The sequence below is a fragment of the Seriola lalandi genome, unplaced genomic scaffold (assembly GCF_002814215.2).
Source record: "Seriola lalandi dorsalis isolate HSWRI2012SDOR001 ecotype SW California unplaced genomic scaffold, Sedor1 jcf7180002054178, whole genome shotgun sequence".
In the NCBI taxonomy this organism is placed as follows: domain Eukaryota; kingdom Metazoa; phylum Chordata; class Actinopteri; order Carangiformes; family Carangidae; genus Seriola; species Seriola lalandi.
This window is the reverse complement of record NW_019524731.1, coordinates 140,917-161,564: the sequence shown is the minus strand read 5'-3', so window position 1 is coordinate 161,564 and position 20,648 is coordinate 140,917. Positions and strand designations below refer to the sequence as shown.

The 20,648-nt window shown below is 39.4% G+C and overlaps 3 protein-coding genes across 3 annotated transcripts in view; 2 read left to right on the top strand and 1 right to left on the bottom strand.

Annotated features, from left to right (window-relative positions):
• The window catches only part of LOC111653212 (U8 snoRNA-decapping enzyme), a 5,239-nt gene extending 732 nt beyond the window's left edge, over nt 1–4,507 (bottom strand). The window contains exons 1-4 of the mRNA XM_087173326.1: nt 4,426–4,507; nt 2,844–2,975; nt 2,513–2,553; nt 1–187 (exon numbers count right to left, since the gene is read on the bottom strand). The exon at nt 1–187 is cut by the window's left edge and continues 10 nt beyond it. Of these exons, the coding sequence (XP_087029452.1) occupies nt 1–187; nt 2,513–2,553; nt 2,844–2,975; nt 4,426–4,446 (381 nt within the window). The 5' untranslated portion in view covers nt 4,447–4,507. The remainder of the gene's footprint in view (nt 188–2,512; nt 2,554–2,843; nt 2,976–4,425) is intronic.
• Nucleotides 4,508–4,573: 66 nt separating this feature from the next.
• gss (glutathione synthetase) lies at nt 4,574–14,947 on the top strand. Its single transcript, XM_023403710.2, has 13 exons — nt 4,574–4,878; nt 5,423–5,564; nt 8,006–8,151; nt 8,312–8,387; nt 8,890–9,029; nt 9,323–9,439; nt 9,774–9,854; nt 10,155–10,232; nt 10,365–10,434; nt 11,090–11,284; nt 11,475–11,556; nt 12,018–12,207; nt 13,099–14,947. Exons 2-13 carry the CDS (start codon nt 5,433–5,435, stop codon nt 13,220–13,222), a joined length of 1,431 nt encoding a protein of 476 aa, XP_023259478.1. The 5' UTR covers nt 4,574–4,878; nt 5,423–5,432; the 3' UTR covers nt 13,223–14,947.
• Nucleotides 14,948–15,141: 194 nt separating this feature from the next.
• LOC147819250 (glutathione synthetase-like) lies at nt 15,142–19,990 on the top strand. The gene is made up of 4 exons (XM_087173324.1): nt 15,142–15,150; nt 18,225–18,364; nt 18,549–18,665; nt 19,904–19,990. Exons 1-4 carry the CDS (start codon nt 15,142–15,144, stop codon nt 19,986–19,988), a joined length of 351 nt encoding a protein of 116 aa, XP_087029450.1. The 3' UTR covers nt 19,989–19,990.
• The last annotated feature ends 658 nt before the right edge of the window (nt 19,991–20,648 follow it).

The window sequence follows — 20,648 nt, the reverse complement described above, 5'->3', positions numbered from 1 at the left end:
GATCTGCTCCTCCTCCATCTTCTTCACATAGAAGTGAGTGATAAGACGGGAGGAGGAGGGAGATGAAGCAGGGGCATGGCAGGAGACCACATGATCTTCCACCGACATAGGAAGAGCCACGCCCAGCTCCTCCGACAATTCCCTGCTAAGGCCCGCCTCCAGGGTCTCCTCCGCTGGGTTAACAAGCCTGCGGTGTGGGGAGGGAGGTGTGGGAGGTCAAAGGTCAGGATCAGATTTGAAAGTAGATAAACAATGTAAGCTGTACTGTTCCCCTGAGACTCCTCAGTGCAGAAGTAAATAAATCAAGCTGGTTGAAAAGCTGATTGAATTTCCAAGCCCAAAACTTGTTTGCTGAGTTGCTGCTGCCTCAAGTCAAAAGAAAATCACAAGAAAGTCACAAGTCACTGGATTTTGTGTGTGAAGAAAAAATTGTTCGGGCCATTTCTGGTGTATTTTGGTGCCGTGGGCGAGTTGTTTTATTCATCAAGTCCACTGGCGCCCTCTAGGGGATTGAGCTTCTCATTGCAACATTTTATAAATATTCTTATACTTAATTCATATTATTAAATCTTTTTTTTTTTTTTATTGACTGTATTCAGCTTATCTGAGCAGAAGAGTCTTTGACACAGCCCAGACCACGCCTGCCATTTCTGTACTGAGGTGCAGGTATTATATGAAACTTTCAATTATGGATGTCCTGACCATGTGTTGTGAACTATTTTTATTAATTTATTGATTTTTTTTAATGGATTTATAGTCAATATTTAATCAAAACGCCTGAATTGGTCCTGATCTCAATCCTGAGAAAGCTGTTTTTTTAATTATTACTTTCTGCTAATTTCAGGGTGTAGATCACTCAGTATCAGGTGATTAGTGCAGAGTGAGCAGTGAGGTTTTATTTATAACAATTGCACTCATAATTAACTGGACGGCAGAGACAGACTTTTAAAAATGAAAGGTGTCTGAAATGATGGTTACATACCAAGTCAAATCACATAAAAACAAAAAGTCTTCAGTCGTATTAGAAATGAGAAAAAATTTCCATCAGTGAAATACAACTTTACTCTGAGTTGAGCCCACGAATATGACAAAATAACAAAATCACCTTATGGCATAGCCCCGCAGTCATTCTTTGAATTTTTCACTTTTCCACCTGAAGTAATTGTTTAAGGCTGTTAAGCAAACATGTTGTTAAGTGTGGGTTTGAGTATGCCGTGTGTTCACTCTAAAAATACTGTCTACAGCCATGCTAGCAGCTCTGTGAAACTTTACCTTAGCATCGCAGTGCTTTTAGCTACATGCTAACACCAGTTGGCTAACATCCTCATAATGACAATACTAACATGCTGAAGTTGACGACAGACTAACGTGTAATTGCTTCACTGTTCGTTTTTGATCTTGTACTATCTCAAACTTGGAATCAATTCACTTTTGTGGGTCACAGAAGAAAAAGATAAAAAGGTAAAAAGATAATAAGAAGAAAAAATATATAAGGGAGTAACAAAGAGTTTACCGTCATGCTAGCAGCTCTGCCAGGCTGTAGTAAGGCAAAGAAGTGTTTGCGCCAAATACTAACGTCAGCATGCCAACATGCTAAGTCACAATGCTAACAGGCTGATGTTGTATAATTGTTACCACGTTCACCATCTTTATTTAGCTTGTTACTAGGCTAATATTTACAAACAGAGTACAGTGGCATTCATCCTCTGGGGACCATGAATCTATATAAAGACAGTAATACAGTATATGGAACATAATGTAGACAATTTGTATATTGTATTAAATTAGTACACACTGTTGTTCTGACCATTGTTCCAGCTCAGAGAGTGTGTACCAAATTACAAGTGAATCCATCCAATAGTTGCTGAGATAGCTCAGTAAAAACAAAACTGTCAATGGTGGCACTAAAGGGAAAGGTCAGGGGATCACCAAAGTCAGTGGCATTCATCCTCTGGGGACCATGAATCTATATAAAGACAGTAATACAGTATATGGAACATAATGTAGACAATTTGTATATTGTATTAAATTAGTACACACTGTTGTTCTGACCATTGTTCCAGCTTCATTTGTAGATTTTATCTATTTTGCATATGTCATCATCATTTTTCAGACTCTCTTGTCTCATTATATAATTTCACTGTGTTGGCGAGTGATGGCCCAGAAATTCTGGCAGCGACTACTGTAACTCACAGATGCGAAGACACAAGTGATTCATATTAAGATTAAGTACTAATTAATAAGTCTGTGCCTGGCAATCACAGTTTTTTTTTTTTTAAATGGGTTTTTAAAGGCAAGATAAGGCACCTTACAGAGGAAGCTGTCAAGCCTTTTTTCTTATCTTTCACTGTTCATGTGTGCGGTATGAGTATTCTAGTGACAAAGTGTGAATGTTTGTTCTGTGCCGTAAACGTTTAAATCTTTCAACGGGATCATCTGTGAAGGAAAAGACAGACTTACAGACCTGAGCTGAACAAACCTGTGCACATAAAAGCCCAAAACAAAGACTCACCCGCCAGGGAAACCCAGCAGACCGTCAAAGCGCATCTGCATCTGTGGGAAATGACAGAGGCTGTTATACACTCACACACTGATGCATCCACGTACACAAACACCGACAAACACGTACACACACAGAGGCAGAGATGCTTGAACACACACACAGGAGTGCATTTTAATGCAAACAGGCAGAAACATTAAAAGCAAAAGGTGTGCATGACTTGTGCACTTGTGCATGTATGGTTGTGCAAGGACCCAACCAATTCCATCCATACACCACTCCTACAACACACACACACACACACACACACACACACACACACACACACACTGCTCTTCCTCACCAGTATTATATGTCTGATGGGAATTTTTCCAAACAGCTGACTTTTTGTGTCAGCGTAGAGCATCACGTGGCACGCATGCCGACAGCCTGAGCACGCCAACGCCTCCGCCCTCGACAACTGTCCACTCGCCATCTACAAGCATGCACACAGACACAGGGCAAAATTACACATTCACAGTTCAGTGCTTCCTGATGGCTACCCCCCCCCCCCATGTGTCATCATCCAAATACATTTGCTCTCCCTTGTTTATCTCTCCCCCTCCCTCACATGCTGAATCAACAGAGCAGACTGAAATCTGCTGATCAGCTCGAAGGCCTGTGGACTTGTATGCAGAAAACCTCACAGAAGGCTGTGCAGAACCGGGAAGGTTAAAGGAAGAGCTTTGTGACCTGTATCAAAAAAGCTTCAGCTCCCTCTGCTGGTGTGGAGTACGCTGACAATTCGAGAATCCCTGCTCTGTTAATTTGCTTTAGTGTCTTTTGCATATTGATATTATATTTCAATTAATTTCTTCTCTTTCCTTTCTCTTTCTCCTTATTCTTATTTTGTTTTCATACTATAAAACAGCTGGTGGCATGTAAGATGTTTCTCAGTATCTGCGTGACCACAATTAAATTTTTTTTATATTTTTCCCAAATAGGTTTGACAGTAATATTTTTTGTCATTTAATCTAGAAGGTCCCCTAATGTCTTATTCAGACCTTATTTAGTTTTTTTATGGATCCCTGTCATCACAAAGGAATTTTGTATGATAGTATACCATTCCTAAATCTGTGATGATGTTATTTATGGGTAACAGTGAACTGTCTCTGTTTTCTTGTTATTTGTCTTTTAATGACACCATAGGAAATTGTTTTTTTTAATTTTTTTTTTATCCAGTCCATCGACCTAGAACAGAAGGATCAGATCCTTCTTTCAGGAAGACATTGTCACCATTTCATATTTAATCAATTACTGCAGAAGGTTTATCTCAAAATTAAACATTTTAAAAGTTTCCATCACGGCTGTCTATGCTCCTTATGTGCTGCAACACCTCTACCCTTGTTTTGTTAACTTTATACTGTTGTTTTTGGAAAGATTTTTGGAAAAATATATTCATTGTTATATTTATGCTCATTTTAATTACTATATCAACATGTGTTATTTGGTTTTTCTGATGTCTGCAGTTCAGAACAAACACAGAATTATATTATAGCAAAACTTTACATTGACAAAAGTACATTTTATGAATAACAACCTCGTAAAAAAATTCTTAAACAAAATGTAGCAATGCATTCATGCCATTCAGAACCTACCAACCACAAAGCCTTAAATACTCTTAATATGTAAATAGTTTGAACTGCTGAACCTTTATCTTATTTATATTTATTTATCATGTTTTAATGTTTTATTTACCCTTTTTATACTATTTCTACCACTATTGTCTGTGTGCAGTTTGTGTGTGCAGAGATTTCCACAGTTAAATGAAAAACAACACCATTACTAATATATCGATGAACCATACAAACGTGATCCTCACACATTACCTGTCACAGAAATACCTTTTCGGAGGTAACGTGGTTTCACAAACTGCTGTCTCATACCTTGCTCAGCATGTTCAGCATGTTGAACCGTGTTCACTCACCGCCGGAGCTGACCGAAAGCTTTCTGGTGACGTACTGAGCACTGATTGGCTAAACAAAGGAAGCGGCTTTACGTAGCCAATAGCAGGAAACGGACCGACCAATCAGCGGTTGCTAGCTAGTAAATCCTGTGGATGCAATATAGTATGTCTATGTGCAGTACTACACCACCTCCGGCTTGTTGGTACCTCACAGGTGGCTGTATTGACATTTCTGCGACGTCTTTTCTGGAGAAGAGAAGTAAATTTACAGAAGTGACCTGTGAGTCCTTTCCTGCAGGACAGAAAACACTGATTGTGAAGACCTGCTAGCTTAAGGATAGCTAGCTAACTAACTATTAGCTATCCACCAGCCACTGCCTGTTAGCCGACGGAGTTGAGCGTCTGCACCTGGTTAAAACCAAGGCAGCCACAGGTAAATTAAGCTGAAGCGTTGTTTCGGTAATATACATGGGCCTCTAACAAATGTTACACAGGAAGCAAATTCCTGCCAAGTTTAATGTTATTTTTTTTAAACTTACTAGTGTGTAATTCTGTGGCATCTTTTATTTATTTGTCAATATTACAATGAATGCATATGTACAGCTTTTAATGTATGCTGTGTCTGATGTATGCAGCGACTCCTGTACTGTGCAGGCTGCTCAACACCAACAACTATTATTTTGTTATATGACTAATAACCTATTCCTAATATTTGCCTTGTTGTTATTATAATTCTGTCATTAGTATTAGTGTCAGCTATAGGATAGTTGTAGTATTGACCCTTAAGGTTTTCATGAGTGAGTACAGGATAATTTACTGACTGATTCTGTAACCCAAATACAGATGAATCCGAAATTGACTGTTTACAACATTAGTGGAAACAGCGATTTAAAGGAAAATCCTCTTATTTGCTTTTTATTTTATATGACTTGGTGATGTTGTTGTCTTGGACCTCTGCACTGTTCTTCATATCTCAGGTGAATCAGAATGGCCCAGGGGATACCAGACGAGGTGATGATGAATACTTCACTGATCAAAGACCTGGCGGATGTGGCAAAAGATTCAGCGCTTCTGCAGGGTGTCCTAATGAGGATCGAAGAGACTCCCAACGCATCGGAGGTGAGAGATGGAAACAGGTATTTTTAATCGACCTGCACCGGATATGATGTTATACACAGCGTAATATTAAAGTAGCATTGCCTGGCATTAACATGTTCTGCCAATTCAGAGACCTTCTTTGCATAATTTAATGCATCTTACAAATGCATGCTTTTTAATTGTCCCTCATATTCGACAGAATACTTGCTGTTAAATCCCACTAACCTGCTAGTGGGTCACTTCTTACAATTTCATGTGGTTTATTGTGTGATTTAATTGAATGGTGTATAACAGAATATACGGCATATGACACTTTCAGACAGTTTGGAATAAGATGATGTTTCCAATCTCAAGATACTTATATGTTTATAAAAGGGGCAACTGTGGCCCTGTTCATATTTTGCATTAACATGTGATCCAATCACAACTGGACAGGTCTAAGTACGTCAGTTCACACCTGGCATTACAATGCGTCTCCACGTGCATTTTGAGTTGCTACATGTGGTCAGATCACTTCCCTGCTCCATATGCAAATAAGCACTTACATCATTTATGTTTGCAAACAAAGACAAATGTGTTGTTGTTTTTAGACAGTCTGGCTGTATTATGATAGATGGGTCTGTTGTCAATGTGTTTGTAAAAGAAAGGGGGCGGGGGGGCTCACAGGGGCTGAATACACCCTGCACAGATCTACAGTGAAATTAGGTTTAACGTGGCCCAGGGTACATTTGCATTCACACTGCTAAAAGACCGCCTCCAAGTGATTAGATCTGAATGGCCCTGTTCAGACCTAGCATCAGCATGCGTCTTCAGTGATCCGATCACAAGTGGTTCACACCTAGCTGAAAAATGCACGTCTGTATGCGTCTTCTCACTTCCCCACTTTACATGCAAATAAATCGGTATGCATTGTTGGTTTTTAACCAATCCGACAGACTGGTCTGTTGTCAATGTGTTTCTGTGTATGTGTGTGTGATGGAGAGAGGGAGAGAGGGAGAGAGAGACGGGCATGGAGAGGTTGAACGTATCGTTGCACTGCGCACAGCTCTACACTGAAATAAGGTTGTCCATTTCTGTTCGTTATGAAGCCGAATGTGGTCTGAGTGATCGGATCTCAAATGCGTCCTCTATGTGTCTTTGATGTGTTCACAACTGCACTTAAGAGCTGACCACTTGTGATTGGATCACACGAGACATGTTAATGCCAGGTGTGACCAAGCCTGTGTGTTTAGAGGAATAGAAAAGTATCAAATCAAGGAGGGACAGAACAATCTTCTTTATATGGTTTTGATAAAAGACATTAAGAGTGTTATATATTCTTTCCTCACAGTGTAGGAGATAAAATCCTCATACAACCATAATACTTATCAGACCTGCACTCCTTTTACATTTTACATTAGTATTCATGCAACTGCATGTGCTTACAGTGCTTGCTTGTCTTGTCATTCTGTGTTAGTGCACTGTTTGACATTATAGCACAGGCAGCAGAGTTCTGTCTCTCAAAAAGGAATTTGTGAATTAATTTTGAGAAGCAGTGGCAGTGAGCTCACAATGGCTTCAGCGCTAATTAAAGATTCAAGGGCAAAATACTTTGAAACGTTGTGGCTTTTAATACAACATTTCTGAAGAGATGTCTGAATGACAAAAAGCCATCACTGTAACAGACAGATGAAACCAGCAATGTCACACATTCAGTGTCTGAGAAAGGCTCATGCAACTTACACTGGCCAATTAGTTGAGAATGGGACAAAAGAACTGAAAACACACTGTGAGTTGAGTTGTTGAACCCACTCATGTTTGATAATTGCATGTTCAATAAAAGAAGTTGCTTTGCTTTGTCAGAATTTGAATTTGAATAAAAAAAATAAAAAAACTTAACTTGATGAATGTGCATTTGTGTGTTGTGACAAAGTGAGCCCTACCCAGTAAGAGACTCCATGGCTCAAAACCAGAGCGCTGGTAAAGTGGGCGTGTTCAATTTGAAGTCATGTTAGGAATTCGTTCTGCTTTAGGGCTCTGGATTTGGGAAAGGTTTTTGTTAAGCCTGTGTTTGCAATTACTGGGATTTTTAGTCCAAATGCTTTATGTTCATTCCCCACATGCCATGTGCTGCGCTTGTGTTTTTATGGCTCATGGCTGGCGACAGCCAGAGCCGGAGGCATGTTGTTTTCAGGTTGTCTGTCCGTCTGCCCGTACGTGTGTCCAGTTCTCGTGGACACGATATCTCAGTAACGCCTTGACAGAACTTCTTCAAATTTGCCACAAACATTCACTTGGATTCAAGGATGAATTGATTAGATTTTGGTGGTCAAAGGTCAAAGGTCAAGGTCACTTTTTAGCTATTACTCAAGACTTCACACAGCAATTATGACAAAATTGCACACAAATGGTTAATATTTTATATCCCAATGTATTTTTAATTTTTCTCACATTTGTAAGAAACTTGTTTTCTTGTTTTTCAGTTGGTGACTTACGCCCCATTCACACTCTTTCCCACGCCCGTGCCTAAAGATGTGTTCCTCCAGGCTCTGGCTGTGCAAACTTACTACAACACACTGGTGGACCAGATCAGCCGGGATACAGACTTTCTGCGAGACGCTCTTGCCAGGTAATATATGAGCTATAATGTCATAATGATGGCCCTTCTCAGCAGTTTGGCAATACAAAACTCCTAAAGATAACTTCTATTAACATAAAAGAAGAACAATGTGATGTTTTAAATAAGTAGTTGTCGGGATTTTAACAGAATGACGTTCTTTGTTTTGCAGCACCATTGCAGTGGATGATTTCACTGCGAGGTTGTTCAGGATCCATGAACAGATCCTGAAAGAAGGAAGGTCTCAGGTACAGCTCGCTGCTCTCAGGCTGCAGTGGTGGAAACTACTGAGCCCTGCTCACTCTGGCATTATATTAATAAAATCCCATCTGTGTCACCTTTGCATTTCTCAGTATGCTGCCATCTTGTGGTTGAATCAAAAAATAACAAAGCCTCCAGAAGTAACGAACTTTGGTTTCTACAATAATCTGAATGATCTGAAAATAAAAATGATGTTATGTCATGTTATAATGTTATTATCACTGCACATTTAATTATTAATAATCCTATTTTCAACAGGGATTCCACACTTTGTTCATATAGCACTGGAAATATTACTACATTTCATCTCATTGAAAAGTAATACATACAGTTGTTTAGAAAAATTGTAAAGTTGTGTTTCTGTCCATTGACTAATCAATTAATCAACCTATTGTTTCACCTCCACACAATATCTTGGGCCAAATGATTATGAATCATTACGTTTTACTGATCTAGTCTGAGAGTTGTGTCTTTGCCCCTTTCCTTCAGTCTATCGTGTTGGGCCTCAACCGGTCTGACTACATGCTGGACCAGAGAGAGGACAGGACGTCGTCCCTAAAGCAGATAGAGATCAATACCTTTGCTGCTAGTTTTGGGGGTCTTTCATCTCGCACGCCAGATGTACACCGGTGAGTCGGTCATTACCTTGTCTCTCTTAGCGTTTTATAGCTGTCATAGAAAATATTTTGGTGATCAGTATTTCACATGCAACATAGATTGTCTTCTAGGACTGAGCAGGTGGTCAGATTTCGACGACTGTCAACCGTTTCTTGTTTTGAAAATGAAACAGAAACGCAACAAAACCACATTGTCTCTCTCACAAACTGTCTAGGGAAATGACTTAGTGTTGTTGCTTTGAATAGATAGATGAAGAAATGTCTGACAGAGATTGCCACCAAGTGTCCTTCATGTTGCTCGACAGACACATCCTTAAGGTGGCCGGCCGGCTGGAGGAGAGCCAGCGCATCCTAGACAACAACCCCGCCGCTGGTCTGGCCGGAGCAGTTGCTAAAGCCTGGGAGCTCTATGGATCAGAGAGGTGGGGATTAAGTGCAGTCCAGACTGTAACTGTTAAACTATTTTTTTTTTTATTCTTCAGACTCTTCAATTTGAAATAAAATGATTAATTCTACCTTAAAATGTCAAGTCTCAGCTTTTAAGGTTTATGTCAATATAAACACCAGTATGTTTTGACTGCAAGGCCTGATTCTCAGTTGGCTAAGAAACCAGTGTATTAAGAAATTCTGCATCGTTTACCTGTTTAAAACAATTGTAAGAGAGACCTGTTGACTATCCAGAGTAACTAAATGTCCAGAGCAATGTCTAAATGTAGTGTTGAAGGTGTCTTAAAGGAGGAATGGTTGTCATTACAGGGCGGTCATCATGTTCTTGGTGGAAGAGAGCCAGAGGAACATCTTTGATCAGCGATACATTGAGAATGAACTGTGGAAGAGGTAAGCTGTTAACAAAACCGTTCCCCTCTAGCCTCAGCCAACTTATATTTGATCTGAAAATAATGCAGTTTTAATGGAAAACGAATCTACATCTGCCACTGTGTCTCTTTCCCTGATGCCTCATGGCCATTTGAAATGAGTTTTCTACGTTTGTGGTTTGTGCCTCAATTCACATATTTCGCTCCTTTTATCTTTCGTGGCATCTTCTTGCATTTTTGAGAAGTTTGGACATCGTTCAGTTGGAAATGGACTTTCAGGAACCCACAGTAAACGTGAAGGTTTTTCTCCCATGTGTTTCAGAAACATTCCCACAATAAGAAAACGGTTTGACGATGTGTGTAAAACTGGATCCCTCGATCAGGACAAGAGGCTGTTTGTGTAAGTCTGCTTAATGTTCAGTAATCAATTGTATAAAATGTTATTATACACAAATTAAAACTACATGCTGTACATGGCAGTACAGCGTGTACTGTTTGACTTACTGTGGATTTTGTGTCACTCTATTTTCAGTGATGGCCTGGAGGTCGCAGTGGTGTACTTTAGGAACGGCTACATGCCTCAGAACTACGTCTCTGAACAGGTCTCAAATTATTTCTCTTTAGAGATCATGCATGTAGGACTGCCAGATGAAACTGTTGAGAGACTGATGCAACTCTTTTTCTCCTTTGCTGTCGCATTAGACATGAATTGACAGAATAATCAGTTCCTTTCTTTAGACTCTATTAGATTATATAAGAAAAAGCGGCTTTTACAATCCTCCATGAATATGTGACTGAGTGTTACTCCCTTTCATTCTACTGTCGGTGTTGGCGTCGGACACATGCCACCTGCCCCCCTCAAAGAAAAACAAACTTTTTATGCTCTGCTGGCCAACGTCCCCTCTGCTTCGTCAGGAATGTCAAACAAAGAAAGTTAAGACTGAAGACCCGAACCCCACTTTAGAACATGTAAAACTATAACATGTAAAGAATGACTGTTTATTATTATATAAATATATATTATTATTATTATTATTATTATTAATATTATAATGATTATCGTCCTGCTTTACATCTAACTGAATTCGTATGTGTCTGAAAATGACTTCTCCCAAAGAGTGAGCAGTTAAATGGAGCTGTCTTTAGACTGAAGCACATCAAATGATATGATTTATATGATGTACAGAGACAGGCTTGAATCCAGAATCAGATTTATGTTCTTTTTTTTGTTTTGTTTTTTCCTTTTTTGAATTGCAGACTTGGGATGCTCGTCTTCTCATGGAGCGCTCTCTGGCTGTGAAGTGTCCAGACATCAGCACTCACCTGGCAGGAACCAAGAAGGTCCAGCAGGTGCTCGCAAGACCTGGAGTCCTGGAGAAGTTCTTCCCCGACCAGCCTCAGGTAGTGGAGCAGATCAGAGCGACGTTCGCCGGCCTCTACACTTTAGACATGGTAAGAGTCTGACAGTGCTGTTTTTTATTTCTTTTTTTATTGTGAAGTTGTTTAAAAGCCAGACATAAATAAATCACAGTAAGTGTTTTTTCATGAGATAGAATTACTTGGTTTAATGTTAATGTGTCCTGGTCAGTTTTTCCTCTCCTCATTTATTTCCCTGTTGTTGATGATGCTGATGTTCCTTCAGGGTCCAGAAGGTGACAAAACTGTGGCAATGGCTCTGGAAGCGCCGGACAGGTTTGTCCTGAAGCCTCAGCGAGAAGGTGGAGGTAAGATTACAGAAGCATCTCTATAAATGGATTTCCCAATGCCGCAGACCCTAAAACCACATGGGTCACCAATTTAAAAAAAACTGTCTGCTGCTTCCTGTTCGGTGCTGGAGAAGTCGTTTTGGACGTCACTATCTGTACGAGCTAAGACTAAAAACTTGGGATAATATTAAACATGTTTTAAAGCTTGGACGATCCCCTCACACCAAACGGTCGAGATGACGGGAGTTTACCACAACTGTAGCAAAACTCTGAGTTTATTCTGACATTTGAATGTCGATTAAGGAAAGTCCCTAAGCAGAGAAGTTCACTCTCAGTGCTTTGATTGTTTAATATTCTTGATTGCTTAACATTGAGTGTTACTCTCTATGTAAATATTATACTATATACTCTGTAATATAAATATTGAGTCAGTTTCTTGATGGTTTATTGACACTTCATTATAATGTTTTTTTCCATAGGTAACAACATCTATGGATCAGAGATCTGCCAGGTGCTGGAGGGAATGAATGAGAGCACAGAGAGGATGGCCTTTATTCTGATGGATAAAATCCATCCCGCCCCCGCACACAACTTCCTGCTGAGGCGAGACGCTCCTCTCCAGATCAGTAACTGCCTCAGTGAACTAGGAGTGTTTGGAGCATATGTCAGGTATGTAATCTCTAATTCACTGCTATAAAATATATTGTGTGCATGGATTTGTTTCAGATGAGATATTTAAATAAAACTGTTTGTACTTTCAGTGCTAGCTAATTCATTACAGCTTGAATCAATATCTCAGAACTGCGCTGTAAACAGATGGAGCTGTATAATTCCAAGTTTATTAAAGGATAAAAGTAGGATTATTACATTTATTTTGATATTATACTCACTGCCAATAAGGACAGGGAGGGGAAATTAGACAAAATCCATAATATAAGCATATTCAGCTGAAGCTAATCATCAGATGACTAAAGTATTAGATATTTGTTGTGGGAAATTTCCTTTTTGTGTTCGTGTTTTTACACCAGCTCATTGATGTGTTTTAGTGAAGATGAACTGACTGATACAGACTTTGTTCCCAGAGCTAGGAGGACTGTGTTTATGGTTCCAAAGTGACTTTGACGTTACGAGACACAGCAGACATATTAGCTATGTAGAAATTTTATCTGTAAAGCCACAAGAGTTGCTATCAAATGTATGAAAGGAGTCACTTGTAGTGATGACCCGACCAGAGGTCCTGCAGCTCATAGACTGTAAATAAAGATGGACGTAGTCTCCGGGACGTCACCCGTAGGTTTCTGAGTGGTTTTGAAGCTCTACAGAGAATTTTAGTGTCTTTTAGCAGCAAACAGCTGTTTTCAGCGAGATCCTCTGATAAACTGTCTGTTCCAACTCATCGTTAAAGACTAGCTGGTGAACACAGAGCAGCATTTAACGACTAAAGAGCCAGATCTTTTGATTAGTTAATAGAGATCCAAACAGAGATCCAGAATGAAAACTCACAACTGTTGATGTTGTTGTTTAATTCTTAATCTGTCGTTTCTCCTCGTTTGCTTACAGGCAGGGTAAAGACATGGTGATGAACGAGTGCGTGGGCCATCTGCTGAGGACCAAGAGCTCGGAGCACTCGGACGGAGGCGTAGCAGCAGGGGTCGCCGTGCTGGACAATCCTCTCCTCGTCTGACACCTTCCTACTTTCTGGGCTTTCACCAAAAAAAAAAAAAAAAAATGCACAAATGCACAATGACGAAATCAAGGTGGCACATTTGAGTCACATTTTAACTTTGGCTGCTACAGTGTGAAGACGAGGCTGAGCAGATGTGTAATTTATTGTGACGTGGATCAGGTTCAGTTGTGGCTCACATCCCTGGAGGATGATTCAGGTCTCCTCCTGCTATCAGAGCTGATGCAGTAGACAAACGTGTATGATTTCTGATGTAGCTTGGTGTTTGTAGCAACAGCGACTCCAAAGAGAGGACCAATTCTCAAATACACCCTCAAGTGCTTTAGATAGTTATAAAACTTAAAGCCAGTAAGTGATTAAAAACATAATTTTAACATAAAAATATGCTCAGTTCAGTAAATTCAAGAAGTCTCCTTATATGAAGAGACGATCAGTTCTTTGTTAAATGCAAAATGAATCATAAATTATCTCTAATTTGTCATTTTATGAGAGTAGATTTTTAAAAATATTTTAATTAAAAGCCTCAGTGTCTCTCTTTAAGGGACATGATCTTCTTTCCTTTACTGGAACATTTCTGTTCAGCTTCACGTTAGAAATATGGTGTGTGGGTCTAAACCACCATATTATGTCGGTCTTCTGTTACTACATCTTCACTGAGGTTCTTCTAAAGCGGTGTAGACACTCTGTGTTAAAGCTGTTTCAGAAATCAAGAACATCTTACAACATATTTCAGCACAGTTCAACACCACTGCAGCCTCCAGGCAGCTTTCTGACAGTTTTAATGTTCGGTTTTTGATTCTGTGTAATTTATATAATTGGAAAGTTGGATGTTTTTCAGGCTTAGTCATCGTGTGTTTTCATGTTTTATATGGTTTTGTGGTTGCTCCAGTTTGACTCTCTTTTCAAGAGCACTTTGGCTTTTATCAGGAGTTTTGACATCTTGCATAAAAACAGAACAATCATCATGATGGCAAAAACTCTAAAAGTAAAAGCCCAGGTTAACAGGAATAACAGGAATACTGTGCACTGCTAGTTTTTAAAAGAAAGTATAGAAAAAATCAAGTGTCCTTAAGCAGCCGGTTTTTGTTGTTCCATCAACTGATGGGCTTTATTTTCATATTTTTATCAGCTGAACTGTGCGAGTGCTTTAATGGTTGAGACAGACGACTAACACAAACTTTACTTTCACATGACTTCACATTGATGAGAACAGATGATGCTTGAAGCTGGGTGGTGAACTGTACATGTAATTATGCAGAAAGTAATAATACTAATGCTACTATTGCTACCGCTACAGTATTTCTAGTATTACTACTATAGATAATAATAATCATAATACTCATTATTATAATAAGAAAAATATAAAAAAGTATGTATTTTTTTACAGTAAGGGAAAACAACTTATGAATGCAGGAGATGTTTCAGTGACAGTGGATTTCTTTTGACAGAGAAATGTCAAAGCTGAGCCACTCCAGCTGTTACCATGAATGATATTTCTATTGAAATGCAGCAACAGAAAGTCAAATATCTCATCATCAAAGTTTCAGGGTCAGAATCACACACCACAGCTGCCCCCTCTGCTCGACTTACAGGCCAAACTTCACAAGTCATTCACTCACTAATTTTGACCTCTTGTGGTGCATTCTGGGGTTAATACTGTAATTGAAAATTGAAAGATATGATGAAGATGATGAATAAAAAATGGTCAGTCGGTGTCAAATTAAATTCATTTAATCGGGTCCTATTTATTCTGGTCCCACACAATAGACATCCTTAAATCTGCTCAACTACTCCTCCCCCACCAGCCTGTTACACCAAACTGTGATGCAGTCAAGGTCATAGTGAGTATCAGAATAACAGATTACAGTAATAACAGTTTACAATAAGCATTCTTTATCATCTTGACATTAAAGGTTACAATGACCATTGTAAGTTATTACAAAAGCAAGTTTAACAGTGACTCAGCAATTATTCATAAATGTTAGATACCACACATTAATACTATTAATGTATTATTAATACCACACTATTAATACCACACAAAACACTGATCAGCAGCTAATGGAAGAGCTGGTTTGAGGTTATTGGTCCCAAAGGAAGTTTGACCAGTTATTAAATGCAAGGCTTCAGCTACTTTTTCTACCAGCAGTGTGAATGTTTAATGGCTGTGTTCAATAAAGACACAAAAGGTGATAATGGTTTGTGTGGTATCAGCTTAGGGACACTGTGCTTGTTCACACTCGTGACTTAGATGAGGATCAGATGACATATAATAACCAATCAATGCAGAAAACGGCTCATTCCAAAGGGTTCACTGACTTTTTCTTGCCACTGAACATGTAGACGGTATAATACAAGATAAAGAAACAACAAGAGTGAAACAGTCACACACTCATTTGCTGCCGATGAGATCGTCTGAGATTGTTTCTGCACTATAGTCAGTGTTGGGGGAAGCTACCGGTTTCCCTTACACTGGAATGTCGGCTTTGCTTTGTCTGCAGTAACCGCTGAGGTATGTCCATGGTGTGTGACATGGTATCCATGTCATTGCTGTAGCTGTGTGAGCACTGAGCAACCCCCCCCCCCCCTTGATTTTTGCATGTGCACTTGACAAATGTCAGGTTTTTGATATAGCCTGTCTGAAGAATGCATTGCCTGGGCATGCCTTCACAAGTGGTTGGGAGCTGATGAAATGGAGTTCAATTACAGTGCAGAAAGCTCAGTACAGTAAAGAATCATAAAATAAAAATGTATTTTTATTTAGAAAAAATCTTTCCTTTTATGGCCCTAAATTTGTTTCAGTTGTTGAACTACCATCAAGTTACTGCAAAATGTAGTTAAACTACTTATTTAATTACTTTAATTGAATTACACTGTCATAAGTATAAATCGCACTGGATGATCTGAGAAGGCTGTGACTTCAGGGCCTGTGAAGTGAGACTGGTTGGGTCGGTTGTGGTAAATGGGGGAGGCAGACACAACTACACTATATCAGAGGAAGACTGAGTCCCACTTTGTAGCTAGTTGTCTCTTCAACAACTTTTTCTCAGAAGTGCGGTTACACTGACAGGCATTCGTGGCTGTACAAGGTAAGCCAATGTTTACTATCATGTAATGAATGCACATCAACTGGTGAAGATCTGATGAAGATGTATGATGATCTGAATGTCAGATTCCTAGATTCAGGTTTTACAGATTAATCTGACGGAAAGACACATGATGTAATTTCTCCTCATTCTGTTCTTAGTTTCATTTTTATGAACCGTCTCCATCATCCAGCAGTATCTGAGGGTTCAGGAACTAAAATACTGTCTGTGTTTTAAATTGGGATTATTTCTCCTACAGGTCGTATCAAACGTTGTGGTTTTAACTTTGACTTGTAACATGACAGGAACTCCTGAGCCCCACACACGCTGCACTACATTAAATCATACGATTTGTTGTGGTGCTGCTCTTGTGTGATGCTTGTGGTGTGTGGCTCAAGCCCTGTTTGGACTGGAGGGGTTTCTCTGATGATTTTAATACTGCCTGTGCTGGTCAGTGATTGTAATCCCTCCTGGAGTCATGTGTTACACCCACCACAGTAATAATTACAGCTGCAGTTACCATCTGCTTTTCTGTCTTTCTTCTCTAACCCCTTAATTTAAACTTGTCTGGAGCAAAGTCCTTTTATTTTAAAGTGAATCTCTGAGTTTTTCCCCACATCAGCTGCTACTTTTGCTTCTGCTTTTTTTTAATATGTGTATATTTGTTCTCCAAAAGTTTGCTGTGTTTTATCCCTCAGGCCCACAGTGATGGCAACCAAAGTAATTCTCGAGCAGCTGATCACAAATGCTGACAGACTAAACAGTTTGGTGGTTGAAGCGAAAGAGATGGCTTTTCAACATGGGATTTTATTACGGACACCTGAGACCCCCAATTCATCTGAGGTAGGGGCAACCACACAGATTTTTCATATGTTTTAATTTTATGTCAGTGACTGGTTTCCATTAGAGGGTGACATAAGAGGTAGAATCCCATAGGTTTGGAAACCAAGCATTGGGAGGAATTTACGCTAAAAGTTACCAAGTTATCCATATCAACAATGTCACTGGTGTGTTTACAACATGTTTCTGCTGCCCCCACGTGACGAAAATGCAACTTTACAATTTTCAGACATGTCAAAAAAGAAGAAAAAGACATCAAAGTCACTAGTAAAAATCAATGAAGGAGCTCAAAGGAGCAATTTATACGTTCTGTTATTGCTGCATAGCAAATGTTAGCATTAGCAGCTGTTTACTTACCAGTCTACGTTGTGAGTTCAATGTCAAACTTTGTTCTTTTACTTACCAAGAGCTGTCTCAGGGGAAAGCAACCCTTTTTGTTTTGCCTTTATTTCCATCACGTCTTTTCTTCTACTGAGGTTAGCATGCTAACCAGCTAGCCCAGGCCCGAATGGCTGAAGCTTTTGGCAAGACTGCTAAGTAAACAGCTGTTTATGCTAACGTTGGCCATGTAGCAATAGCAAAACTTACAAATAGCTCCTGTGAAACAGATGTTAATACATTGTTTATCACATTATTTTACATCAATATTCACTTTTAAATGAAAGATGTATAATTAATTTTTTATGTTAATTTCTTCATTATTTATTGAGTAATAAATAAAGCACTATTGACTCATCTATCTTTTTTTGTTTCTTCTACGTAATGAGTGAATACATTTGTTTCATCTTTTCAGGTCGTTAGCTTTGCCCCGTTTACACTCTTCCCCTCTCCTGTGCCCGAAGCCCCCCTCCTCCAGGCTCTGGCAGTGTACACTCACTTTAACACACTGGTGGACAAGATCAGCCAGGACCCAGACTTTCTGCAAGAGGCCCTTGACGGGTATAAAAGAAGGATGATGACATGAATTAGAAAAATTGTGTAATTGTTCTTAGTAATGATTTATTAGTCATCATTTTAATTAATTTTATTAGTGAAATTTGGGTTTGTAAGTGAATTGTGTATCTTCTACTTCCCAGTCCATTGTGGTGGGACTGAACCGGTCTGACTACATGGTGGATCAGAGGGCGGATCGAACGTCCTCCCTGAAGCAAATAGAGATCAACACTATTGCTGCCGGTGGTTTCGGCGTATCTGACCGCCTCTCCGTTGTGCACAGGTGCGTGAGGACCTGTTGATCAACTGGGTTCAGTTTAACCGAGTGGGGTGGTACAGTATGTTGACTATGTTAAGTGCATGTTTGCTGTAAAGAGGAATTTACGAAATTTACGAATGGTGAGAGCAGCGTTTGATAAACTCAAACATGATCATGCCCCGCTCATCTCGCCCACTCCATGTGTCAGGCACGCGATGAAGTCAGTTGGTCTGTTGGAAGAGAGCAAGTGTATCCAGGACACCAGCAGGACGCCTCGAATGAGTGCCGCTCTCGCCAAGGCCTGGGAGCTCTACGGACAGCACAAGTAAGTGCAGAGGTGGAGATCAACATACTGTATATGTGATCTGTATGTGACACAAGTGTTTCAACAGAATGATATGCAGGTTTAGGTTGATCACATATGATAACCACATAATAATACAATTTTACACAATTTCTTGTCATGGAAGATACAAAAGTCTGGATTTTTGTGCCTCCACGCCTCCAACAGCCATGACCAGAGACTTTGGCTCCTATTTGAAACCCAGTGCAAAGTGGGGCCAAGCACAACACGAGTGTCTTTGCTAGTTTCAGACGCCATCTGAAAATTACGCCCTGATACTGAAACGGAGCTGAGGAGATTACAGACGGACAGAATTTCGGGGTTTCTGCCTGCTGGTTGTAAATACAACTTTAGTCCGGAGGGAGAGTCATTGAGAGAGATAGAGAGAGAGAGAGCCCTGCAAGCCATAAACAGCTGTTTTTTCTTACTACCTTGCAAATCCTCTGTTGTCGCAATCTGCCAAGGTGGAGGAAGATGGCACTCTGATTGGTTTATAGCGTTATTGATTAATTAAGAGACTTAGTACAATCCTTTTGAACCGTGCGCCTGGCACTTTGACCATTTTTCTGCTTTTAAACTAGCAAAAGCGGATCTGGACTAAATTTATATCATTAAAACAGAGCCCAAAATGTTTTCAAATTGTGAGTCTATCACATTCTCATGAATGCGAGGTCAAGGTCACTGTGAACTCACAAACATGTTTTGAGCCATAACTCAAGAATTCATACGCTAATTAAGATAAAATTCCTGTACTTTTTCTTTTATTAAATTCCTTCCTTTTATTAAAGTCATCATTACATTCTATATATTATATGAGTCTGGACAGATGTGGATGTAAAGTGCAATTTGGCTGCTTGGCAGAGACATACAACCACGAGGTGGTAATTCTAGTTTTTTCTATTATCCCATGTATTTTCAGTACTTGTTCATTTGATTTGATTTCTTGTTCATCTTAAATTAAATCTCTAAAGTAAAGTGTGAAAAACAGTGAACTAATATTTCATTACATTTTCTGTTTCCCAGAGTAAATTAATTATCACACTGTCCAATAACAGTCAGTGTTATTTTCATTGATTCGTTTAGTAGCAACGTGGTTGTAAGGTAGAATGATAACATTTTACCCCTGAGGAAGAGATTAGCTATTTTTGAGTGCATGTTATCTTTATCCTTGACTGAATAATATCAACAAATGAGCAATAATCTTGATTCTCGTCCTGCAGGGCAGTGATTCTGTTTCTGGTTGAGGAGGTCCAGTTGAGCCAACTCAGCCATCGAACCATCGAGAGGGAGCTTTGGAAGAGGTAAGCATGGAGGATTTTTAAGATACTTTAAGATGTTATATGTCAAAATGAAACACAATATTTTTTCTAATTTCTCAGTCTCAACTTTTCAGATAACATTTTGTGTATGAAGAAGATTAATTTCCCTCTTACTGTACAGGAATATTCCTGTTGTCCGCAAAAGGTTTGACGAGGTGTCGAGAAGATTGTTTATGTGAGTGCATTTTTAAAAGATGTGAAACATTTGCAGTTGAATTTTGATAGTTTAAGGTTCTTAAAAGGAATAGTTTTTTTTTTGTTGATATATGCCAACCCACTTTCGTACCAAATTAGATGAGAAGATGGATACCACACACATGTCTGTATGCTTTATAATGAATGTAGTGCCTGCATGCAAAATGTAAAAATCATAATTTGTGGTTTTAGAAGGTTTTTTTTTTTTCCTTCATTGAGAGACAAAAGACAGAACATGAACAGGACAGGACGAGGGGAAACAAAACAATAAATACAGGACGATTGGCCAAAGAACAAGGGGATGGAAGTTGTGATGGTAACGTGCTGAATCTGTTTTACTGGGCGACCTCAGTCAGTGGTCAGAGCTATAACACATGTTAGTTAGTGAGCTTTAGAGGTCCTGGTAGGTCAATTGTCTGGCTAGCTGTTTGCTAACAGGTCTCACAAACTC